Source organism: Neophocaena asiaeorientalis, unplaced genomic scaffold (genome assembly GCF_003031525.2).
Source record: "Neophocaena asiaeorientalis asiaeorientalis breed wild unplaced genomic scaffold, Neophocaena_asiaeorientalis_V1.1 scaffold114, whole genome shotgun sequence".
Classification (NCBI taxonomy): domain Eukaryota; kingdom Metazoa; phylum Chordata; class Mammalia; order Artiodactyla; family Phocoenidae; genus Neophocaena; species Neophocaena asiaeorientalis.
Window position 1 is genome coordinate 7,832,945 of NW_020173116.1, and position 25,609 is coordinate 7,858,553.

At 52.5% G+C, this 25,609-nt stretch overlaps 2 protein-coding genes across 5 annotated transcripts in view; both read left to right on the plus strand.

Moving 5' to 3' along the window:
* The window catches only part of CNNM4 (cyclin and CBS domain divalent metal cation transport mediator 4), a 37,488-nt gene extending 34,003 nt beyond the window's left edge, over positions 1–3,485 (plus strand). Inside the window, exons 6-8 of one of the 4 annotated variants that reach the window (XR_003003111.1) lie at positions 428–609; positions 934–1,849; positions 2,333–3,485. Coding sequence is in view for 1 of the 4 variants with exons in the window: in XM_024743833.1 (XP_024599601.1) it covers positions 428–609; positions 934–1,131 (380 nt within the window). In the remaining 3 variants the exon portion in view is untranslated. Of the gene's footprint in view, positions 1–427; positions 610–933 lie in introns of all 4 variants that reach the window. The other 3 variants (XR_003003112.1, XR_003003113.1, XM_024743833.1) reach the window with 3 other exon arrangements.
* Positions 3,486–4,862: 1,377 nt separating this feature from the next.
* Positions 4,863–24,865, plus strand: CNNM3 (cyclin and CBS domain divalent metal cation transport mediator 3). Its single transcript, XM_024743965.1, has 10 exons — positions 4,863–4,868; positions 6,336–6,404; positions 6,483–7,044; positions 16,243–16,386; positions 17,379–17,528; positions 17,834–18,003; positions 18,207–18,303; positions 18,664–18,797; positions 19,151–19,289; positions 22,645–24,865. Exons 1-10 carry the CDS (start codon positions 4,863–4,865, stop codon positions 22,707–22,709), a joined length of 1,536 nt encoding a protein of 511 aa, XP_024599733.1. The 3' UTR covers positions 22,710–24,865.
* Positions 24,866–25,609: the final 744 nt, after the last annotated feature.

Below are 25,609 nucleotides of genomic sequence, written 5' to 3' on the forward strand. Positions count from 1 at the left end.
AAAAAAAAAAAAAAAAAAAAGTATGCAGTTTATGTCCCTTGACAGAAGCTGTCATCGAGACAGGGACAGTGGCTCCTCTGCCATGCTCGAGTCATCATTGTGTCACCCTTGCCTGATCAGCTGTTGGGGAAATGAGGGGTTTTGTAGCCATAAACTTTCTGTGTCTCTGGTTTTTGTTTTCTGTTTTGTTCATCTGTTTGGGTAGACTTTTTAATTCTTACTGCACCACAGTCCTAAACAAACTAGCTCGTTGGCATTGATGAGGTCAGACCTTCTGCAGGCAGAGCTTCCGTTCGTTTGTGCCCGAGAGCTGCTTCCCGCTGCCGGTGGGGGCACCACTGCCCGGGTGTCCGTGGACAAGGTTGGACGGGAGGCTGTGAGGGGCACCAGGCTGGCCCCCGGCCTGACAGCCTCTCTCCCTCCACAGACCGCTCCCCATCCCACCCCGCACCCCTCAGCCGCTCGGCCTCCCTCAGCTACCCGGACCACTCAGAAACGGCGTCGAGCACGGCCCCCTTGGCAGGCAGCAGCCAGTTCGGCAGCTCCATCCTGGGCCAGTACACCTCCGACTTCAGCGTCCGGGCGCTCATGGACCTCCAGTACATTAAGGTGAGCGCTCCCCATGGCCCTCTTCCCGGGCAGCACCATCCTCCTCTTCCTGGGCGTCTGGATCACTCTGCCTCTGACCGGCAGCTTCTTTCTTTGATCCACCACACCCAGCACGGAGGGCCCGGGATGGATGCGTGTCCCTCCTGCTCTAGCTCCTCACTCTTTGGTCACCACCCCCACCCCGCTCCGCCCCCTGGGTCACGCCCTCTCTCCTGGACTCGCAACCTCCCTCCTGGCTGCCCGTTTCTCCGGGTCTCCTGTAGGGTTGGCCCCCCGCCCCGGCCCTGCTGTCGGTGAACCAGGCCGTCCCGCTTCCCCCTGCAGATCACCCGGCAACAGTACCAGAATGGGCTGCTGGCCTCACGCATGGAGAACTGCCCCCAGTTCCCCCCGGATGGGTGCACCATCTGTACCGAGAACTTGACCGACAAGTCCGAGCTGCCCCTGGTGGACGAGACCACGACTCTCCTGAACGAACGCAACTCCTTGCTGCACAGAGCCTCCCTCGAGGGCGCCATCTGACGGGAGGGCCCGGGGTCCCCCGCCAGCCCCGCGGGGGCCTCCCCAGTGGGCCCACACGAAGACAGGGAGCCTGTTAGGCCGGAAGGGGTACAGATAGCCTGTCTGACTGAGCAGCCAGATGGCCCCCGACCCGAGGGGGATCTGGCCTCCGACAGGGACCTCTGAACAGCTCCGGGCTGGCGGCTGCCCACCCTGGACTGTGGGGCAATGGGCCGGCGACCAGGAGCGCTTCTAAACTAGGCTCATCTCACCTCTTTTTAATACCATATGGGGAAGGGAAGACAGGGTTAAGGAACTTTATTTAAAAACAATTTTTTTTTTTTCCACAAAAACTTTAAAAGGGGTAGGGTTTCTCACCCCGGGAAGCGATAGCCATAACCTGCTCGCAGCCGGGACCTTTTTGGCTATGTCCCTGACTCAGGAAGCCTCCTCTTTCTGCTTCTCCTCCGCCTCCTCCAGAGATGGCATCCCACGCGCCTGCTGGAGGAAGGTTTTCCCTTGGGAGGGAAGAAAGTTCTTCCCAGGAAGCAAAGAACCAAACAGTGCTGAGGACAATTGCCCGGACACGCGCTGAGGCTCGCCTGGTGTCACCGAGGCCGAGGGATTCTGGGAACCGTGATCAGGGACGTGACACTCGCAACTGCGGAGAGGAGCACACCTCCTCCTGGTAATCGCTGGACCCAGGAATCTCCTAGAACTCTGCTGATGGGCTCTCCTGGTGAGTTGGGCTCCGCTGAGGACTCTCGCCCTGTCCCTCATATCTGCCCCTCTGGACAACTCTCCCCTTGTACTGGGGCTGAGTCCAAGTGTTAGGCAGGGTCTCACATCTTTAAGATTGCTAACCCCTGCTCCCCAGGCCCTGACCTCACTTTCACCAAAGGTTTTCCCCAGGCTGGGGGAGCGACTGCGTTAGAGGGGACTTGTCTGCGATGCTCCTTTTGGGGCCAGGAGGGAACCTGGTCATGGGCATCTACGTCATTAGCAATTCGTTCCATCCCCCTTCCCACCCCACAGCGAAAGTCAGGTCTCAGTCACTGACCCACCAAGCCCTTCTTTCCGGACTCCCGGTTTCTAATCCAAAACCCCAGTGCCTCTTGGGGACTGAGGACAAGAGGACGTTGTAGGAAGCCGACCTAAGCCGGTCCTTCCTGCCCTTTCCTCTGTGGCTGAGGCTCACCTGGCTTTGTTCACGCACTTACAGATCCAACTAAAAGGCACACAGCTGGCAGCCCCGTCTTCCCCACGTGTGTGTTATCCTAGTGTGAGATGTCGTCCTGGCCTTTGCTGAAGCTCGTGGTCCTGGGCGCTCAGAGCCCCAGCCCCACGCGCAGTCCTGCCCCAGCACCTTTTCCCTGTGCTGCAGGCTTCCCGCCATCGGGGAGGCTGTAGGACCAAGGTCCAAGGTGGCCCTTTGGTTGGGTGGAACAGTTGCTGGGGGGGCGGTGGGGGGGCCCAAGATCAGGCGAGGGAGACTCCACAGGCCTTCCTGAGTGTTATTTATTCACTCCTTTCCTCAGCCTGTGAGTCCTGTTACCCCAAGTGCTCTGTTGGGGACCAGGAAATGTCTTGCACCAAGTATACTGGCCCCTGGTCATTTTAAAGTCCTTCCAGACACAGAATTGATTCCTACAAGTCTGCAGAGAAGGTGGTGACAGCCATGGGTTCTCAAGCCATAAGGAAAAAAGACACCAGACCTTTGGCCCCCGTTGGGGCCTGAAAACCCCTCAGTTTTCTCCAGGAGCAGCTTGCTTTCCGAGTCCACACAGGGGCTCGCAGAGCTGTGTTCCTGGGACCTGAGTGCCAGGTGGAGCAGACTCACGGCCCGAACCGAGTGTGTGTGAAGCCAAAGGAGCAGGTGCACACGCTTCCACGGCTACCTCTTTGCACGCACAGTTACTTTCAAGAGATGGTCCCGCCTCCCCTCCTCTTCCCGTCCCCATTTATAATCACTTTGTGCAGAGGGTCATGATTATTTCCACATATTACTGGTCCGATGACTTCCTCCTCCCAGTGCAATTTTTCACCTCCTATTCCAATCTCTCGTTCCTGGGCTGAGCAGTACCCTGACCTGGCCCAGCCCTGCGTGTCTTCCCGTGGAAGGGAGACCTTCGCAAACGGCCCCTGGATGGGTAGGCGAGTTACAGCCACCGTAGCAAATAACTCATATTTATTTTGCATAAGATTTTAATTTGTATATTTTTGTGATTTATTTTGGCATTGTTATGAGTTTGACTCTCGGGGAGTTTTGTTGTTATGAATCTTGTGTCTTTTGTCACAAAACAATGATAATATTTGCTAAACGATATATGGAATTTATTTTTGATTGGTAATAAAAAAAGAAATATGTATAAATATTGGTGAGTTTACAGTTGGCCTGTTTGAGTCCTGTCGATACTCGGTACCGGTCATAGAGCTAGAAGTGGCCGTGCCTGGCTCTCTCCTATGACAGGGCAAGGGGCCAGCGTTCTGGGACTGTGTAGCAGTAAAAAGGAAGCAGAGATGTAACTTACAAAAATATATATAGTCAAGGCTGTTGTCACAGGAGCTAGAGAGTGCCAGCTGCTGCTAGACAGACAGGGCAAGTGTGCTCAACTGGCACCATTAGGGATCCGGTACAATGGACACCAGAGGCTTGGGGGCAGCTGGGATGGGCAGATTGCCCCTCCTCTCTCCCCTGGGGGCTGAAGGAGAAAGGAGCTTGATCCAGAAGTATGATCACGTTGTCTTAGAGCAGCAGGTGCCTCTCAGTCCATACTCAGGGGCTGGTTGTGGTTTCACAGTTGGAGCGCTCACCGCTGGAGAGCCCGCCTGAGAGGGACCTCACTGTATCCGCTCCCGAGGCTTCAGCCAGGCGGACTCCTACCCACAGGTGCCTCGGCCTGTGTGTGCAGTCGAGTGCACCCAGGCCAGGGGCTCAAGTAAGGCTGGCTTGACAGGGCCAACTCGGGGTGGGGGGGAATGTTTAAAGAAAGGGAGGCACTGGGTAGGCAGAAAGGAAGGAGGACATTTCAGATAAAAGGAATAACAAATACAAAGTCTTGTGCATAGGTGGGCAAGAATAAATTTCATTCATCCATCTGTTCCACACATGTTTAAGCCCTTGCTACATGCCAGGTGCCACCAACCCCTCAGGCTGTCTTCTCCGCCTGGAACTTCCTCCCAGGTCTTTGTGAGGCTCACCCCCTTGCTTCATCTAAGCCTCTGTTCAAACGCTACTTCCTCGAAGAAGCCTTCCCCCATCACCCCAGCCAAAAGAGCTTGGCCCCAGTCCCTCTGTCCGTCTCCTTGTATTGCCATGTTTTTCTCCATAGCACATATTGTCAGATATTAAAATACGGATTTGTATATTTTCTGTTGTCCTCACACTAGAACTTAACCTCCAGCAGGTCAAGGTCTTTCTTATTTCCACTGCAGTCCCAGCACTAGGACAGTACCTGGTACATTGCAGGCACTGGATGCAGGAAATACTTGTTGAATGAATGAATGGGTCTTACAAGAAGGTGAGTACTGGATGCTATTGGCGGCGGGGGGGAGCACAATGCTCCCATAACCTTGACCCAATCTAGTCAAGATGGTTGAGGAAAACCAGCTGGAGGAAGTGACGTTTGCAGACTTGAGAGAGAAGGAATTAGCCAGGGGTCACACACAATAGTTATGGGTTTGAAACGCAAGAATACTAGATAAAACGTGGAAATGTCTTGAACCAAATGATCAGAAAGGAAAAATCGCCCATGGGGGTACTGAATGCCCGGTGACAAGTGTCTCCACTGATGCTGTGATGATGGGCCAAAGACTGACTCAGAGCCAAGGCAGAAAGAAGCTGGAAAAGTAATGTTGGGGCCTCTGTTGTTCACAGAAAGTCACTCGTGAGCAGCTTTGTTTGCTCTGTACCGGGTCCTTTGTCTTCGGGTCTCCCAGTTTAACTCACTATTTGTGTTTTCCAAGCGTGATCCAACTGTTTTTCTACTCAAAGGTTTCCCCCCTCCCAAGTAAGTTACAGGTTGTTTTCCAAGGGAGCTCGAGACCAGGGGAAAAGTAACTTGTCAAAGGTCAGAGCTCTGTCTAGATATACCGAGTGTTCTCCCCATCTTACTTCTGGAACTGGTCTTTGCTAGTTAACTTTTCAGGGACATGACTCATTTCAAGCCTGTTGTCCATTCTATCTCAGTGTCAGCATTTTATCTGGACTTGGAGACAGAAGTGTGAACCAAAGGGGTTGAGTCTACTATTATTATTTTTTTTTCAAAAGAGGCATGCCAGCCCAGTGGAAAGGCTCAGTAGTCATTATTGCTTCTGCTGGCGGCTTATTCTGGAACTTTTCACACAGTATTTCTGCCGGTCACTCGCCACGGGCTTATTCATTCTTGCACATTACCTTCCACACAAACGTATTTTACTTAATTGCAGCCACAGTGCCAAAACTGTTGTTTAAAGTGTTTTCATGACACAGCACATGAATTTCTACAGAATCCTTGTAAAGACCATTTTAAATGACATGTACGTGAACAGCCTTATGAAAGTCTATGTAAGGAGATTTGAAAATACATAAAAATGTAAAGAAAATACAAAAAAACCCATTTCATCTGGACTCCTATAGAGAAGTCTTGTTAGCAGGTTGTCTATTTCCTTCCAACCAGGTGACGTTCACATATAATAGGTTGAAGAACATTCCACACTGTCAAGGACCACACAGTCTTTGGGAGGATTCTCTTGAATAGTTCTTGGTGGTCTTTAGGAATTATTTTCCCAAGGATGATCTGCTAGAAGTGGAGTGACTGTACAGTAATTCCTGACAGAGCTGCCATCTCCTAATGTGGCTGGGATGGCGAACAGGATATTAGGCCGGTCGCGTTGAAACCCAACATCCGTGTCTGAGTCGTGCTTCACTTTTCTCCGGTAAAATATATTCACAACATGTAGTAGCTGTGAGGATCCAATGAGGTAGTGATTTCGTGCGTGTACGTATTCACCATCGTTCTCCCTGGCAGGAATGCAAGTTCCTTTAAGGCAGGGGCTGTGTGTCACGTCCCAGACCTATTGCAGAATCGGGTGCGATCAAGAAACACTTACAATAAACCTTGGCTTCCGATGCCCAGTCACCGGTTCTTTCAGCCTTCCTCGCCCTTTAGGTCAGTGGTTCAGGGGGTCCCTTTCTGAGAAAACGGCCCATCTCCGTTGGCTGAATTCTCTGCCTGCAATTTCAGGAGCGCCGCTCCGCTCTGGGACCCGAGTCCCGAGCCAGGGACTTCCCAAAGCACGGGCCCGGCCTCCCGGTGAGCGGCGACTGCCGGTGAGAACCAGACGCCCGCGGAGGGGGTCCAGTTCGCCGCTCCGCGCCCTCCTGACGCCAGCCAGCCACAGTGCTCGGCAGCGCGGGGCTCATGTTCTTGGTGGGCGAGGTGGTGCCGGCTGCCGTGAGCGGGCGCTGGACGTTGGCGCTGGCGCCGCGCGCACTGATCCTCAGCCGCCTGGCAGTGCTGCTCACCTTGCCCGTGGCGCTGCCCGTGGGTCAGCTGCTGGAGCTGGCGGCGCGGCCAGGGCGGCTGCGCGAGCGCGTGCTGGAACTGGCGCGCGGCGGCAGCGACCCCTACAGCGATCTCAGCAAGGGCGTGCTGCCCTGCCGGACCGTGGAGGACGTGCTCACGCCCCTCGAGGACTGCTTCATGCTGGACGCCAGCACCGTGCTGGACTTCGGCGTCCTGGCCAGCATCATGCAGAGCGGCCACACGCGCATCCCTGTGTACGAGGACGAGCGTTCCAACATCGTGGACATGCTCTACCTCAAAGACTTGGCCTTCGTGGACCCCGAAGACTGCACGCCGCTCAGCACAATCACCCGCTTCTACAGCCACCCACTCCACTTCGTCTTCAATGACACCAAGCTGGACGCCGTCCTGGAGGAGTTCAAACGAGGTAACGGCCGGGGAATCACGGAGGGGACTCGCATGTCAGCGCCCTGCAGAAGGAGTGGGGGTTTAGGGAAGCTTCTGGGGAAGGGTCCCACCCTCGTGGAGGGCAGGGAAGCCTCTAAGGGCCCTTTTAATGAAGAGGATGGCTTTGCAGCTCCGAATGACCCTTCGAAATATCATTTAAAGGCTGTGGCTCTGAAACTGACAGTGCTATAGACAGCAAAAGTCCCCTTCTCCTGGCAGGCCCCCAGTTTGGGGAGGTATGTCTACTTGGCTCTAACTCTCCAGCTCTTTACCAGGTCATCTCTGTGGCCTTTGGATTTGTAGCAGGTCCAAACTCTTGGATAGAAAAGGAAAGAACATAGAAGAGTATAGGCTTAAGGTACCTGGACGCTCCTGTCTGCACACATATAATATAAAAGTATCTGGTCCTGTGATGTTTCCAGGGCATCATTGTTAAGGTCACTGATGGGCTGCTACCTTCCTGATTGGTAAAAGGAAGGGAAAGGGAATGATTGGTAAACGTTTTTCTACAGGTGTGGAAGAAACTTCCACTGTAATTTCACCAGAAGCAACTTGATGGATACCAATTAGTCTCCCATTACTTTTTTTTTTTAAACCCCGAGTAAGGTCTCAAGTTCTCTCAACTCCATATTTTCACCCTCTCCTTTCACCCTGGTAAAAACTGAGACTCTCGCATTGTGAAGGTTTGGATTCCCCTGCAGTCTCCCTCGCCATTGTTGGGCTTGGGTGTCCTCCCCAGAGGACACTTGGCCACTAGCCAGGCTTTTCACACCTGAACTGCAGGATGGGCTTGGAGACACCTCAGGACTCTGGATGAGCTTCACCCTAAAGACTGAATAATTGCGGCGGAGAACTGAGCAGCTCCCCCTCATCTTCCTGGCAGCTGTGAAGTCTCCAGGCCCCTGTGAGCCCCTTGACTGTCAGGGCAGGGAGGCCAAGCTCTGCAGTAGTGACCATGTTACTCCTGCATTAGCACTGCTGTATGGAGGCCACTAGTGGGCGCTCTCGCGCACCACCTCCTGCTGAAGGGTGTTGAAGTTAGGCAGTAACTGTTATTACTGTATCTGGGGATCTCGGTGGGAGACTTTGATGGGCAGCCCTGGCTGCTTTGCTAGAGAATCTCTGATAAGCTCCTGGCTGTTTCTTCAGAGAGTAGCCACGCAGCCCTTCACTGGGGAGAGGAGCCTGGGTCGGGGGCCAGGCAGCACCCCCCAGTAGCAAGTACTCTGTCTCTGAGTAGTACTGTAGTCTCTGAGGCAGTAGGGATTCTCGTGGCCTGGTGGCCAGCCGTGCAGGCCCTGGAGTCAGCAGGGGAGGGTGCCATCCTGCCCCTGCCGCCTTCCAGCTTGAGGCCCTGGGGAGGCCGGGCTTGACCACCAGGGCGGCGACTGAGCAGAGCGTGGCACCATCTGAGTGGTTTGCACAGATCACTGACTGGTGTGGAGACCACAGTTGTGGGGTCCCAGTGGTTGGGGGGTCCAGTGAGAGGTGGTGGTAGCCTGAACAGGGGTGCACAGCGGGCCTGGAGGGCAGTTGAAGGTGGGCTTAGGAGGATTTCGTGGTTAGCCCAGGGACTGGGGGGCAAGAAGAGGAGCCGCGGATGAACGTGCATTTTGGCTTGGTGGTGGCCTTGACCTTCCCTGAGGCAGAGCACACGCAGGGAAGAGAGGGCTTGGGGGCGGTGGCGGGTGGCAGGCAGACGAGTTCGTTCTGGACATGGGAATTTGTGGCTGTGCAGTGGCCCGAGAGGCAGGCTCCTAGGATTAGTTGATGTGCAGTGAGATGCAAGTGAAAGCCCCAAGCAGGAGGGAAGGAGCTGGACGTCTGTGTTGAAGTGGTTCTAGGAAGCGGAGCCTAAAGAGGGCCACAGCAGGGAAGGGGTGGAGGGCAGAGAGGAGGGGCTGCGGAGGAGAGCCAGACCCTGGAACACCCTGGAAGCTAAGGGAAGGAGAGTGATCAGGAGAGAGGATGGCGTCATGTCCTTTGGATCCAGCAACCAGGATACCCTTGACCTTTGCAGAGCAGTTGTGGTGCCATGGAGTGGGGTGCTGGGGATTGAAGTACGACAGCCCAAGGAGACAGGCCTTCCGGGAGGTATGGCTGCAGAGCGTAAGCCAGGGGGCAGTGGCTGGGAGAGGCTGGGCGGGCAGGAGGCCTTCTGCTCTTTGGTTTTAAGATGGGGGATCTTAAGATGGGGGAGTCGAGTGGGTTTAGGTCGAAGTGTTGGTAGGAAGTCGCTGGTAGGGAGGGAAGGCCAGTGCAGGATGCTTCTGTTCTGGGGTGGTGGCCTTGGGGTGGCTCTGGAGAGCCTCCTTCTAGAAGGCAGTGGGGGAGGGGTGCAGTCTGGAGGTTGAATGGGGGGCTCTTCAGTCCCCTCTGCCTCCTGAGTCCTGTGGAGAGTGAGGGCCATTCTCAGGGCAAGATGGCCGCGTCTTTCCTGTGACATCCTGGGCTTTCTCTGCTCTCGTGCAGTGCAGTCCTTTGGCAGACAGCTTTGTGTTTCCTCACTAAAGTCCTCGTTAGCCTAACACTCTTCATCATTCCTCTGTTCATGAACAAAGGGCATATCGCAGCCTCCCTGGTGCGTGAGGTTTTAGGAACCAATCCCCTTCCTGTCTCTCTGTCAAGTTAGATATGTTAGAAATAAAAATATAGATGAATCAACAATGGGAAGGTACATCAGTACCACAGTAGTAAAAAAGAGGTGGAGGGAAAATAAAAAAAAAAGGTGGCGGGGGGAAGGCCTTGGCTGTGGAGGGCGGGGCCTAAGCAAGGGCGAGGTTTGGGTGGTGGGCGGGGCCTATGCTCAGGACCCACAGGGCTGGAAAAGGCCCTGGGGGCTGTGGGGGGTGGGGCTTAGGCTCAAGGAACAGAAGGAGCCCAGGCGGCCCCACACCCCTGGTCTCAGAGGGCAGGGGATCTCACCTGGGAGCCCAGCAGGCTTCCTGGGCTCAAGTGGGTGGGGAAAACACCCTTCTCTCTTCTTCTGCTCCTCCTGGAGGGCCCCTCCTGCCTGCCTCTCCTGATCCCCACCTGGCCTCTCTCCTATGCCCACAAGGACCCACGCAGCCTGGAGGGGCCTTGGAAGGCGGGGGATTGGTCTGGGAGCTCAGCAGGCTCCTTGTGCCTGAGTGGGCGGGGCAGTTGCCCTCCGCTTCTCTCCTGCTCCTCTGGCAGGACCCCTCCCGCCTGCCTCTCCTGATCTCCCTGTTCTCCCTCCTGTGCCCCCAGGACCCACGCAGCCTGGATGGGGCTTTGGAGGGGGGAACCAGCTTGGGAGCTCAGCAGGCTCCTTGTGCCTGAGTGGGCGGGGCAGTTGCCCTCCACTCCTCTCCTGCTCTTCCTGGAGGGTCCCTCCCACCTGCCTCTCCTGATCTCCTGGCCTCAGGGGCGCTGATCTTGTCTGGCCTCCACTTCTCCTCCCCCCTCGTTTCCGCTGTGTCCTACCGGTTCACTCTGGGGTTCCTCCCGTCTCCTTGGGGGTCAGAGTCCCCCACAAGCAGACGGCAGGCGCCCTAGTTGTGGGGAGATGCTAACTCCGCGTCTGAAATAGAAACGAAGGAAACAATAGCAAAGATCAATAAAACTAAAAGCTGGTTCTTTGAGAAGATAAACAAAATTGATATACCCTTAGTCAGACTCATTAAGAAAAAAAGGGAGAGGACTCAGATCAATAAAATTAGAAATGAAAAAGGAAAAATCACAACCAACACTGCAGAAATACAAAGGATTATAATAGACTGTTACAAACAGCTATGTGCCAATAAAATGGACAGCCACGAAGAAATGGACAAATTCTTGGAAAGGTACAATTTTCCAAGACTGAACCAGAAAGAATTAGAAAATATATAAACAGACCAATCACAAGTAATGAAATTGAAACTGTAATTAAAAATCTTCCAGCAAACAAAAGTCCAGGACCCAATGGCTTCACAGGTGAATTCTATCAAACATCTAGCGAAGAGTTAACACCGATCCTTCTCAAACTCTTCCAAAAAATTGCAGAGGGAGAAACACTCCCAAATTCATTCTACGAAGCCACCATCACCCTGAATATCAAAACCAGAAAAAGATATCATAGGGCTTCCCTGGTGGCGCAGTGGTTGAGAGTCCGCCTGCCGATGCAGGGGACGTAGGTTCATGCCCCGGTCCGGGAAGATCCCACATGCCGCGGAGCGGCTGCGCCCGTGAGCCATGGCCGCTGAGCCTGCGCGTCCGGAGCCTGTGCTCTGCGGCGGGAGAGGCCACAACAGTGAGAGGCCCGCGTACCGCAAAAATAAATAAATAAATAAGAAAGCAAGCAAGCAAGCAAGCAGGTTTGATCCCTGGTTGGGGAACTAAGATCCCACATGCTGTGCAGCGTGGTCCCGCAGAAAATCAAACTAAAAAACCTTTATGGCTAAAAAATGTTAACCACCATCTGAGCCTTCAGCGAGTTATAAACTTTTTGATGGTGGAGAGTCTTGCCTCGATGTTGGTGGTTGCTGGCTCATCAGGGTGGTGGCTGCTGATTGGGGTCGCTGTGGCAGTTCCTTAAGGTGACAGTGAAGCTTGCTCTATCAGTTGGCTCTTCCGTGCACCAGTGATGTCTCTGAAGCACCCAGCGCTTTGATAGCATTTTATCCACAGTAAAACTTCTTCCAAAATTGGAGTCAGTCCTGTCAAACCCTGCCAACCCCAACCCCTTATCAGTTAAGTTCGTATGATGTTCTAAATCCTTTGTTGCCATTTCAACGGTCTTTGCAACATCTTTACCAAGAGTAGTTCCCATCTCAAGAAACCACTTTCTTTGCTCACCCGTGAGAAGCAACTCCTCGTCCATTAAAGTTTTATCCTGAGGTGGCAGCACTTCAGTCACACCTTCAGGCTCCACTTCTCATTCTAGTTCCCTTGCTCGTCCTACCACATCGGCAGTTACCTTCCTTCATGAAGTCTTGAACCCCTCAAAGTCATCCATGAGGGTTGGAATCAACTTCTTCCAAACTCCTATCAGTGTTGATATTTTGATCTCTCTTCATAAATCATGAATGTTCTTAATGGCATCTAGAATGGTGAATCCTTTCCAGAAGGTTTTCGATTGAGTTTGCCCACATCCATCAGGGGAATCTCTACCTATGGCAGGTGTAGCCTTACGTAATGTAGTTCTTAAATAGTAAGACTTGAAAGTTGAAATTACTCCTTGATCCATGGGCTACAGTATGATGTTCTGTTAGCAGTCATGAAAATAGCATTCGTCTCCTTATACAGCTCCATCAGAGCTCTTGGGTGACCAGGTGCATTGCTAATGAGCGGTACTTCTTTAAAAGGAATCTTTTTTCTGAGCATTGGCTCTCAACAGTGGGCTTAAAATATTCGGTAAACCAATGTGTTGTCAGCCTTTATTGTTCCATTTATAGAGCACAGGCAGAGTAAATTGAGCGTCATTCTCAAGGGCCCTAGGATTTTTGGAATGGTAAGTGAGCATCGGCTTCAACTTAAAATCACCTGCTAACTGCATTAGCCCGTAACAAGAGGGTCAGCGTGTCCTTTGAAGCTTTAAAACCAGGCCTTGGCTTTTCCTCTCTGGCTGTCAAAGTCCTAGATGGCATCTTCTTCTAATATAAGGTGGTTTTGTCCACATCGAACATCTGTTGTGTCGTGTAACTACCTTCATTAACGATCTTAACTAAATCTTCTGGATAACTTTTTGCAGCTTCTACACCAGCACTTGCTGTTTCACCTTACTCTTTTATGTTATGGAGACAGCTTTCCTTAAACGTCATGAACCGATCTCTGGTAGCTTCTTTTCATCTGCAGCTCCCTCACCTCTCTTAGCCTTGATAGAATTGAGAGGTGGGGCCTTGCCCTGGGTTAGGTTTTTGGGTAAGGGAATGTTGTAGCTGGTTTGATCTTCTATCCAGACCACTCGAACTTTCTCCATATCAGCAAGAAGGCTGTTTGGCTTTCTTACCATTCACATGTTCACTGGAGTAGCACATTTATTTGCTTGTTTGTTTATTTTTATTTTTTGGAGCAGCTCTTATTTATTTAAAATTTTTTTTTAAATTATTTATTTATTTATTATTTATTTTTGGCTGCATTGGGTCTTCGTTGCTGCGCGCGGGCTTTCTCTAGTTGTGGTGAGCGGTGGCTACTCTTCTTTGCGGTGCGCAGGCTTCTCATTGCGGTGGCTTCTCTTGTTGCGGAGCACGGGCTCTAGGTGTGCGGGCTTCAGTAATTGTGGCACGTGGGCTCAGTAGTTGTGGCGCACAGGCTTAGTTGGTCCACAGCATGTGGGATCTTCCTGGACCAGGGCTCGAACCCGTGTCCCCTGCATTGGCAGGCGGATTCTTAACCACTGCGCCACCAGGGAAGCCCTGGAGTAGCTCTTTTAATTTCCTTCAAGAACTGTCCCTTTGCATTCACGACTTGGCCGTTTGGTGCACGAGGCCTAATTTTCAGCCTGTCTCAGCTTTTGACATGCCTTCCTTGCTAAGCTTAATCATTTCTAGCTTTTGTTTTAAAGTGAGAGGCCTGTGATTCTTCCTTTCACTTGAACACTTAGAGCCTATTGTAGGGTTATTAATTGGCCTAAATTTCAGTATTGTTGTGTCTCAGGGAACAGGGAGAGAGGAGAGGAGAGGGAGAGAGACAGGGGATGACCGGTTGGTGGAGCAGACACACACAGTATCGATCAAGTTCCCCGTCTTATGTGGGTGCAGTTGGTGGCGCTCTCCCAAAACAATTACAGTAGTAACATCACAGATCGCCTTAACAGATATAATAATAATGGAGTTTGAAAATCTGGAAGAATTACCAAAATGTGACACACAGAGTGAGCAGATGCTGTCTGAAAAATGGTGCTGATAGACTTGCTCGACGAAGCATTGCCACACACCTTCAGTTTGTTGGAAAAAAAAAAAAAGCAGTATCTGCGAAGCACATTGAAATGACGTAGGCCTGTACTGCATTTCTTCAGTTCTCAGTTGCACGTTTTTTTTTGTATTTTAACATCTCTGTAACCAGGATGTCTCATGATTGATGACATCTTGGATTTGATGACATACAGTAAATGTGATCTTTTTATCCTTTTACAGCCTCCTTCCTTTTTTGATCATCTGGTTAGTGGTCTAATAATAATAGCTTTTACTTGACTCTTGACATTTTCATTCCCTCCAACTTTGGAGCAGAGGTCTTCCTATACCTGATTACTGGGGGCGGGGCAGGCGGCACGGATGCTGAAAGAATGAGGCAGGGGCATGGCAGCTGCTTCCAAAGCATGTGCTTCTAAACCCAATCACTACATTGTCATTGAACCCAAGGTATGTAAAGTAGGATTCGCACAAAGAGGTGAGCTTGACTTTTTGCTTTACCAAAGGATTCTTGAAGCAAGCACCCCTTTACATGCAGGTCCAGGCCGGCTTTTATTCACTAGTAATAAAAAGGGGCAGCAACCTAAATGTCCATCGACAGATGAATGGATAAATAAGATGTGGTACATATGCAAGTGAATACTACTCAGCCATGAAAAAGAATAAAGTGCCGTCATTTGCAGCAACGTGGATGAACCTAGAGAATATTATACTTAATGAAGTAAGTCAGACAGAAAGACAAATATAGCACTTTTATGTGGAATCTAAAAAATAATACAAATTATGCAAAACAGAAACAGACATAGAAAACAAACTTATGGTTACCAAAGGGGGGGAGGGATAAATTAGGAGTGTGGGATTAACGTATACAAACTACTATACATAAAATAGATAAGCAACAAGGATTTACTGTATAGCACAGGGAACTATATTCAAAATCTTGTAATAACTATAATGGAAAATAATCTGAAAAAATATAACTGAAACACTTTGCTGTACACAGTGTGAACTAACAATATTGTAAATCGGCTGTACTTCAGTGAAAAAAAATACTGTTAAAAAGGGGCGGGGGCATGCTTGAGATGAGTTTGCTCTCAGTTCCGTATCCTAGACCTGCACAGTCCAGTCCAGTAGCCACTACCCACAAGTGGCTGCTGAGTTCTTGAACGGTAACCAGTCTGAATTGAGATGTGCGGTGAGTGCCAAACACACACCAGATATCAAAGACTTAGTACCCAAAAGAGGAAAAATATCAATTCATATGTTTATATTGACCGCACGTTGAAATGATACTTTGATTATATTGAGTTGATCATAAAATGCTATTAATTTCATTTCTGTCTCTTTAATTTTTTTAACGTAGCTACTCAAAGGTTTTAAATTACCTGTATGGCTTGCATTCTGTTTCTTTTTTTAAATGGTTTTTTTAACGTGAACCATTTTTAAAGTCCTTATTGAATTTGTTACAATATTGCTTATGTTTTATGTTTTGGTTTTCTGGCCCTGAGGCATGCGGGATCTTAGCTCTCCGACCAGGGATCGAACCCGCACCCCCTGCATTGGAAGGCGAAGTCTTAACCACTGGACCACCAGGGAAGTCCCACATTCTGTGGCTTTTGGACAAGCATAAAGCTTTATGGAGAAAAAGCACTTACCTGAAACAGAGTATATTCTTGAAGCTTCCCTAACATTCCCCAGCACTCAGGCTGGGCTTTTCTCAAGCTTACATTTTCTCGTAAAACAAGCAGTTAGCTCCCCTGAGGAGGATGCAGAGGAGGAAGGAGAAGAGTTGCAGCTTCCTGCTCTTCCTCCCGCACAGTTTGGGCTCTAACTGGCTGATTATCATCATCTTCATCCCCTGGGTGACTTTCATGCACCTCGGCTTCTGGAAATACAGGGCAGCCTTCAGAATTGGGAATGCTCCCTTTGGAGACTCAGGCGGGGTGGCCCCTCTCGTCTTCCGCATTCAGACTGTCCCCGGGGAGCCAGCGTCTTTGGTGTCGGCGCCCTGTGTCCACGGTCCGGTTGCTGCTGTTTACGGTGTCTGTTGTGGTCCAGATGCATCCTTGTCTAAACCACGTTTACGGCGTGGAGTCGCACAGACCCGGGGTGACTCCAGCTCCGCCGCTGCCTGGGGGGACTTGGGCAGGTGGACATGGGGTCCAAGACTTACTCCTCACGGGCACCTAGGAAGAGTCTCTCCTGGTGCCTGGCCTGTTGTGGGAACATAGACATCAGCCTCTGTCCTTGTGATGGGCCAGTCACATGGGACTAAGGAAAACAGGAGGTCCCCTAGCAAGCTGTAACGCAGGTGTCCCTCCCTGCAGGGAAGTCCCACCTGGCCATCGTGCAGAAGGTGAACAACGAGGGCGAAGGTGACCCCTTCTACGAGGTGCTGGGCCTGGTCACCCTGGAGGACGTCATCGAGGAGATCATCAAGTCCGAGATCCTGGACGAGTCTGAAGACTACCGTGAGTCGTGGCCCTGGCGCTTTTCTGGCTCAGCCGGTCTTTCGAGCTTACAGAGACCTGTGTATCAGAGGATGGCAGGTCTCCGTGTTGTCAGGAGCGGGGCTGGATCTCGGGTCAGAGCCGTCACGTACCCAGGCCCCGTCTCCTTTCCCCTGCGTAGGCCGGGATTGCCCCTTGCAGGAGGGAGGGCTCACACGTGTGCCTGGACGCAGAGCCGTGGGGGTGCGTCCCATGGGTGGCTTTGCAGTCCCAGGGCTTGCCTGGAGCTCTGCCTTTAACGGGCTTTTTCCCAGTCTTTATCTTCCTTGGTCCGTTTGCGTTCTCTTGTTTTGTTGTATAGAAGTGTCTTCTCAAAGAAGCCCATTCTTTACTGCTGAGAGGTTCTTCCCCAAACAGATGATCGTGGGGCCTGTGATTGTGTTTTAGAAGTGCCTGACTCTTGGGATGGCAGCTGCGGTCTGCAGGGCAGACGCAGAGCCCATGCTTGACGGCGGGCCTCACGTGGGCCCTCTGGGACACTGAGCTGCCCGCCCTGTGAGCTTGGAAGTGAATTTCTGCCCACGTGTCTGTCCCCCAAATGCAGCATTTTGGTTTGGCATCTCGGACTGCCATAGGCACGGGGTCTGCAGGTTAGCGGCTGTTTGGCACCAGTAATCCTCGAACATGTGCTTTCTAGCGAGGGGCCTGTTGTTTTATATAAGCTGTTTGCCATCATATCGGCATTATCTTCTCCCAGCTCCGAGGAGGGAGCAGGCCTCTCTGCTACTTCTCGGGACATCGCTGGAATGCAAGCTGCCGCCCCTCTGACGGGGCACCAGATCACTGCCTGGGTGGAGTTGGCCGCCAGGTGCTGTCAAGACAGCAGTGCCCTGATGCTGTCCCCCCAGGAGCCCCGAGGCCTTGTGGGGAGGGAGAGGCAATGTGCCCCTTGGTCCGCTCATGTTGATGGAGGGCTGCTGGAGCCTAAGCAGGCCCTCTTCTCCCCGCCCCAGGAGACACCGTGGTGAAGAAGAAGCCTGTGTCTCTGAGCGCCCCTCTCAGGCAGAAAGAGGAATTCTCCCTGTTCAAGGTGTCTGACGATGACTATAAAGTGAAAATCTCGCCTCAGCTGCTCTTGGCCACCCAGCGCTTCCTTTCCCGAGGTGAGGGTGAGGGTGAGGGTGGGCCTCGTCCCTGCTCACCGGCCAGTGGATCCGGAGACCGCCCCCCCCCCCCATTCCCAGTAAGCAGGAGGGTGTCCAGGAGAACTTTGGCGACTCTCTCTGCCGCCCTGTCATTAGCTCGGGTCACTTGAAGGCGGCTCCTCTGTGGGTGGCGGAGAGCCACGGCCGGGTGGGTGTTGTGGGAGGCTGGGGGAGCCGAGGCATGCAGCGGGAGGCGGGCGGGTACACGGGCTGTGCTGGGCCCGGTGGACACTGTCCCCGCACCTGTTTCCCCTGTGGGGCAGAGGTGGATGTATTCAGTCCGCTGCGAATCTCCGAGAAGGTCCTGCTGCACCTGCTGAAGCATCCCAGCGTCAACCAGGAAGTGAGGTTTGACGAGAGCGACCGCCTGGCCGCCCACCACTACCTGTACCAGCGCAGCCAGCCGGTGGACTATTTCATCCTCATCCTGCAGGTACCTGCGAGCCCGGCCTGGAGCCCGCCGCTTGCTTAGGAAGTGGGGAGGGTCTGAGAAGCGGAAGGAAGATCCAGATGCACCCGCCCTGGATAAGTGGGGTCGGTGCTCTCTCCTTGTGCTCTTTGCTGGCAGGAAGGATAACCTGTCCACCTCTTTATTTCCCTGTCCCTCTCTCCTCCCCCTCTTCCCCGACCTCCCAGGGCAGGGTTGAGGTGGAGATTGGGAAAGAGGGCTTGAAATTCGAGAATGGGGCCTTCACCTACTATGGAGTGTCCGCCCTGACGGCGCCGTCCTCGGGTAAGCTGCAGCCGTCCCAGAGCTGGAGGCAGGGGTCGGCGGCTGGATGGGCGTTGCCGAGGCTCTCCAGTGCCCTGCGTCCGGCCTGTCCTTCCTGCAGATCCCGTGCCTCCTGCAAGGCAGTCTGCCTTGGGGCGTGCTGGCCCTTCTCGTCTGCGGGCTGCATGGAGGGTGGGGCAGCATTTCTTTGGGGCTCATCTTTGTTGCTCTCCCCACCACTGCACAACTTTCCCCAGGAGGAGCATGTTTGCCATCCTTTTCAGAGCCCCTGGCTGTATTCCCTCACCAGGGTGATTTGTGGGGTGGATCTCAGAGGCTGGGTGGGGCTGGCCTGCTCCGTCACCCACTGTCCTCTCATAGTTCACCAGTCCCCGGTGTCCTCGCTCCAGTCCATCCGCCACGACCCGCTGCCCGAGCCCGCCGAAGGCACCCGCTTGTCTGCATACTGTCCTGACTACACCGTGAGGGCCCTCTCTGACCTGCAGCTCATCAAGGTGACCGTCTGGGCTGCTCACTGGTGCTGGCTTTTAACCAGCTTTGCGTCCCCGAGGGCTAGACCAGCTGGTCACACATTTGAATGGATTAAGAATAAATTCTGATTGAGTCTATCTGAGACTTCCCAGAGCAAGACCTTGTACTTGCTGTGGAGGGTGGATGGCCTGGCCCCTCTGTCTGCTGGTGGCCTAAGCACCTAGCTTCCTTGGAGATGTTAACAACGCTTCTGCCCTGCACCCCCCCCCACCCCCCAACCCTGGTTTGGGGGCTTGAGGGCAGGAGGGAGGGGTGTGGCCCCTCACCTCACCTTCTCCGTCCAGCTGCACGAGTTGCAACGCTTCCTGTGCCCCAGGTCACGCGGCTGCAGTACCTCAATGCACTCCTGGCCACCCGAGCCCAGGCCGTGCCGCAGTCCCCTGAGAACGCGGACCTCCAGGCCGTCCCAGGCAGCCAGACCCGGCTCCTTGGTGACAAGACAGCCGCAGCCACAGGTGAGCCCCGTGCGGCTGCATCCTGCGGCCTTGACCCCAGGGCGAGCGTGCCCTTTGCCGTCCTGGCTGCACACACAGCCCTGCTCTCTCTGCCCTCGCCCTGCCCTACATTTGTTCTTTTTCCCTTTTGTCTCCCCGTTCTTTTCTCTCTCCCTTCTTGTGTTTTTTTTTTAGAAGATGTTGGGGGTAGGAGTTTATTAATTTACTTATTTATTTTTGCTGTGTTGGGTCTTCGTTTCTGTGCGAGAGCTTTCTCTAGTTGTGGCAAGCAGGGGCCACTCTTCATCACGGTGCGCAGGCCTGTCACTATCGCGGCCTCTCTTGTTGCGGAGCACAGGCTCCAGACGCGCAGGCTCAGTAGTTGTGGCTCACGGGCCTAGTTGCTCCGCGGCATGTGGGATCCTCCCAGACCAGGGCTCGAACCCGTGTCCCCCGCATTAGCAGGCAGATTCTCAACCACTGCGCCACCAGGGAAGCCCCCTTCTTGTGTTTTTAATAACTCGTCACCGCTGAGCTATAGGTCAGCTGACATCCTGAGTAGGAGCGTGTAAGTCAGCATTTTCTCTCCAGGGCCTGTAGGGTGGGTTGATTCAATTAGAGGTTACAGTTGACCCTTGAACAACAGCAGGTTAGGGGCGCCAACCCTCTGCGCAGTCAAAAATCTGTGTATAACGTGGTCGGTCCTCTGTATTTGTGGTTCTACATCCGCAGATTCAACCAGCTACAGCCTGTGTAGTGCTGGAGTATTTACTGTTGAAAAATAATCTGCACATAAGTGGACCCACGCAGTTCAAACCTGAGTTGTTCAAGGGTTAACCGTAGTTGCTAAGTGGGAGTATGGTCACGTTCAGGCGCTGTATTGGGTCATTTGGGGTTAGGGTTAGGTCACCTAGAAAGTGAAGATTTGGGTCACCAGTGGGCCTGGCTCAGAAGGTAGGTGGCTGGTGGACACCATCCCCAAAACCCAGAAGAGCACCTCCTGTGGCGTTTGGTCCCATCCAGGCATTCCACTGGGAGCAGGAAGAAACAGACTTTGCAGAGTGGGATGGGAAACCCCACGCTAGAGTGTAAGGAGGGAAAATAAAAAAGGAGCCTGTGAAGGGTGGGCTTTGGGTGGGAGTGGTAAAACACATCAGGGAACTTTCTTGTCCTTGTTATTCGAAAAGGTACTTTTATGCTGACGGAGCTCCTAGGTTGGGGTCTGAGGTCCTCCAGGGCTTGGCGTGGCTTGGGAGAGGCCGTGGAAGGAACTGCAGGGGCCTGACCGCCTATGCTGCATCCCCCTTACCCTGCAGTGGGGACGCCGAGCTCTTAACACTTCCCATGCCAAGCACTGTGCTAAGGGCTCTCCTCGTCCTGACTCATCTAAGAAAACTTCCCTGAAGTTTTGAGAGGTGGTAGTTGTCACGCCCATTTTACAGGTAAAGAGTCGGAGGCCGGGAGAGACGGGCACTCTGGCTTGGATGCACCCTTGGTTACCAGACCCACGTTTGAGAAGGGAAACGTGTTTTTATAATGGAAAGGTGCTTCCTGAGCTGTGTCGGTGGCTCCAGTCCTGCGAGCCCCATCTGTGGTGCTGGTGAAGGACCCTGGGGGCCGTGTTGGGTCCTGGATCCGGGCCTGGTCACGGTCCTTTTGGAATGAACGGACCCTTCATTGACCTCTTAGGGCGGAGCCCGCGCCTCTGTTTACCCACCGTGACGGTCTTTTATTTTGTGAGGCACCCCTCACACAGAGGTTCACACCGTCAAGTTAGACTCGGATCTCGAAGGCCGAGACGTTTTTGTTTTTCAAAATGTGAGCCTTTTGGCTTTGGTTTCCTCACATGTGAGCCTTTTCTGGCTCCATCTGCTACTCTGACTGCACAGGTTGTGTATAAGGTACAAACTTAAATCTAAGAATCCTGGTTTTTCCTTTCATTTCATCTTTTATCACATACCCAGAGGGTTTTTAATCCTTTTGTGGCTTCAGTGGCTCGTGAGGCAGTCCTCTGAGAGAATCGTTTTTAGTGGCTCATGGGTCATTTCCTCTTTGTAATGGATTACCAACCAGCCCCTGTTCTGTAGTCGTGATGTTGGTGATTTTCCCCTAGGTGCGGCCTGACATTGGCCCTGGGTGGCCCTCAGGGTCTTGCACTTTATCTCTGTTAACTTGTTGCTTCACTGCCCGGGGAGCTCAGTGTCGCTACACGTGTTGGACACGTCCCCGGGGCGCTGCTGAAATGGTGCAGGTCAGAGCCATCCTCTGGGTGACTGGCTCTAGCTTCCTCAGCAGAGAAGTGTCTGAAATGCTTGGAAAGCACGATGATTTTGAGCTGCCTTCAGCCGGGTCGGCAAATGGCGTGAGGGCCAAATCTGCCTGTTCTCGTAACGTTTTACTGGAGGTGCCCATCTGCTGAGGGATTGTACTCGGCTGCAGGTGGAGTTGCCTCGTTGCCCCCGAGGCCTGCAAAGCCTAAGAAGACTGGCCCTTTACAGAAACACCTTCCGGAACCCTGGTCCGCTGCTTCACATTCGGAAAACCCCCTCCACATCGATCAGTCCCAGAGCGGGATTCCCAGGGAGAGTCCGAGCTTGACACCGAGCCTCCTGGGCCGCTCTCGCCCCCGCGGCCCTGCCTCTGCGGTGCTGCCCAAGCTGCCCGAGCGGAGCGGTTCTGCCGGAGCAGCTCCATAGCTGGTCTTCTCTCTCTCTCCCTCCCTCTCCCTCTCCCCCCCTCTCCCTCCCCTCCCTCTCTCTCTCCATCCCAGTAGGCCTTTCCCTCTTTGGCACATTTGGAAACTGCAGTTGATAATTGACTGTGAACTAGTGAGCATTTTTTGTTTTAAGACAACACGCAAGGTAAATATCTTGCCTTTTACTTCACCTTCTCTTTGCTTTCCTTTGCCAGCCTGTTAGCTGCTGGGGGCCACTGCAGACCTCTCCCCCCAGATGGGGGGCACTTCTCCATGGGGGTGAGTGGGTGCTTCCTGTCCCTACTTCTCATCTCATTTTTCTGGAGGGCAGGAGGGACCATGAAATGCCTGCTCAGCCTTGGAAACAAAAGCTCCCTTCCAGCACCTGCTGCGTTGTCTGGGCAGCTGCCTCCTGCCTGGCCTTATGGCCTCGGCCTCCCACGGGCAGGAGCCCTGCCTCTCAGTGATGGCATCCGTCCCGGCAGTGGTTTTCCCTCACGAGGCTGAGCGTTTTCCTAACTAAACGCTCCCAGCTCTGCCTCGATGTCTCCCGAGGAGGCCTGAGGCTCCTCGGCCCCCCGCCCCCCTGCCCCTTCCCATCCTAAAGAGGACTGAACACCTGGGGTCAGGGGACCCGCTGCCTGTACGGGCTCCGATGCTGATTTTCCCTCTCCCCTCTAGGGTCCAGCCACAGCAGACCCGGCCTCCCGGCGGAGGAGAGCCCTGGGCGGAACCCGGGAGTTTAACCGCTTGGCAGGCAGCCCCAGGTCTGGGGAACGGACAATCACGTGGGGAACTGGAGCGAGCCAAGGAGCGGCTTCCTGCCAGCCTGTCCGCATCCCCTGCAGGCCACGTTTTAGATGGCCCTCGTGGACGCGGGTCGTGGCTGCTCTCAGAACCAGAGGCTGGTGCCAGGAGCCTCAGCAGGTCCTGCCCCCCTTTAGGAGATGGGGGTCCGCCGGGGCCAGCCCTCCAGGCCTGCTTCCGAACGGAATGAAAGGAACAGTGCCACCTCCAGTCCCTGGGCCAGCCTCCTGTGACAGTGCAGTGTGTTTATACCTCTTCTGGCCAAGCCACCACGTGAGTGCACGGCTACCGCCTCTCTGCGGCCGTGACCTGTTCTCTCTCTGCTTTTCATCTGCCGGCCTCCTGCTGCTGGCAGCACCAGTGTGGGCTGGGGGTTCACATCTGTGGCCTTGGCCACCGTGACCTTTCAGGCTTCCCTTACGATGCCATGCTTCAGAGCACACGCCCAGCCTGTCCCATGTGCCAAACCTGGAAGCAAGCCTGTCACACCAGCCCCGCTCCCTCCTGTGCAGGTGGCTTTCTCACGCTGGCCCCGCGGGGCTGAGGAACCTCTTCCTCCTGCCACTCCTCGGCCTGCCTGGCTCAGTCGCCACTAACAGTATTGTCGTTTCCTGTGTTTTAAGAAGAGGTCACACGTGGGAGGAAGGGACCGCTCTGCTGCACCTAAGCCTTTGTCGTGGGGTTCCGGGGAGGGCAGCCCGCGGCCCCCCTGGGGGCGCCGTGTGGCTGTCAGGTGCGTGGAGGGTGGCCAGGGCGGCCAGGGCTGGTTGTGGAACCCTCTCCGTCCTTTGGAAAAAAGAACATGACATCGGAGTTTTTCTTAGATCTCTGAAACATTTCAAGCTCTTTGCTACTTTCCTTTTCTAGCTCTGGGGTTTTAGAGAAGCGGGAACGAGAAGGTATTTGTCTCGCCTTCTGGTTCACCTAAAGTCACCTTCCACAGTGCTTCAGCTGCGCAGAAACCAGGGCATCACGGGGACCAAGGATGGGGAGGGGGCAGGATTTCTGGAACCTTTCCCAAAGGTATTTGGGTCCTTATCCAGGATCAGTGGGAATGAAGGCCAAAAAACAGTGGCATGCTCACCGAGAGACTTTTCTCAAGGAATTCTCTCCAGGAGCAAACCCAGGTGGGAAGTAGATACTTTAAAATTCTCTCTCTCCAGAACAGTGGTTCTTAACTTTGGCTGCACCTTGGAAATCACCTGGCAAATTAAAAATACTGATACCTGGGGCCCACCCCCCAGGGATTCTGATTTAACCAGTCCAGGCATCAGGATTTTATTCTTTAAAATTATTTTAGGTTCACAGATCATAGACCCTTCACACCCGCTTCCCTGAATATCTCACATAACCTTGGTGCATTTATCGAAACTAAAAAATTAACATGGGTACAAAACTATTAACTAAATTACAGACTTGGATTTTTATCAGATTTTCCATCATGTCCCTTTTCTGTTGCAGGATCCAATCCAGGACACCAGGTTGCATTTAGAGCTATTGCTTTTTTTTTTTTCCTAAGTAACTTGTTACTTTGAAATAATTAACAGATTCATAGGAAGTTGCAAAGATAGAGGTCCCATGTACCCTTCACCCAGTTTTCCTCGATGATTACATCTTACATAGTTACAGTGCAGTATCAAGACCAGGAATCTGACACTGGTGCAATGTGGGCATATAGTTCTATAGCATCTTATCACATGTAGGTTTGTGTAACCACCACTGCAATCTAGATACAGAACTGTTCCTCCCTAGGATCTCCCTCCGACAGACCCTTTATTAGAGCCCCACCCCCACCCCCTCTGGCCACTATCCCTAATTCCTGGCAACCACTAATCTGTCCATCATCTCTATAATTTTGTCATTTCAAGAATGTTGTATAAATGGGATCTTAACAGTATGTAACCATTGGGACTGGCTTTTTTCACTCAGCATAATGTTCTGGAATCTCCTCCAGGCTGTTGCACGTGTCAATGGCTCATTCCTTTTTGATGGCTGTGTGGTGTTCCATCATATACTCACTGTCCTGTCTAAGGACATCTGGGTGGTTTCCAGTTTTGGGCTATTCCAAATAAAGCTGCTATGAACATTCATTACAGGTTCTTGTGTAAACATTGGTTTTCTTTTCTCTTAGCTAAATGTCTAGGAGTGCAGTTGCCAGGTTGTACGGTTACTGCATATTTAAGTTTTAAAAGAAGCCGCCGAGCTTTTTCAGAGTGCCTGTACAGCCGTACGTTCCCACCAGCAATGTGGGAGTATTTTCCCACATCCACTCCAGGATTTGGTATTGTCACTGTTTTCTATTTCAGCCACTCTGGTAGGTGTGTGGTGCTATCTCATTGTGGGTTTTATTTGCATTTCCATAGTGGCTAAGGTATATTTTTTCATGTGCTTGTTTCACCTTGTGAAATGTCTGTTCATGTCTTTTGCCCATTTTCTAATTAGATTGTTGTTTTTACTGCTGAGTTTTGAGAATTCTTTATATATTCTAAATACTAGGCTTTATTGGGTTTTTGGTTTGCAGATATTTTTTTCCTAATCTGTAGCTTATTTTTTCATCCTCTTAACAGGATTCTTTTGCAGAGCGAAAGTTTAAAATTTTGGTGAATTACAACTTACTGATTTTCTTTTATGGATTATGCTTTTGGTGTCATGTCTAAGAATTCTTTAGTCCTTGGTTGTGAAGATTGTTTTTTTTCTAAAATTTTACAGTTTCAATTTGCATGTAAGTTCGTGATCCATTGTTTCTTTTTAAAAATTTTTTTTGCCTATAGATGTCCAGTTCTTTCAGCACCATTTGTTGTAAAGTGTATCTTTCCTCCGTTGAATAACTTTTGCATCT

Coding starts and splice junctions, on each gene's coding strand:
- CNNM3 (XM_024743965.1), top strand. Junction 6,405..6,482: donor AGCACGGGCCCGGCCTCCCG/GTGAGCGGCGAC, acceptor TCCTGACGCCAG/CCAGCCACAGTGCTCGGCAG. Junction 18,004..18,206: donor ATTTCATCCTCATCCTGCAG/GTACCTGCGAGC, acceptor CCGACCTCCCAG/GGCAGGGTTGAGGTGGAGAT.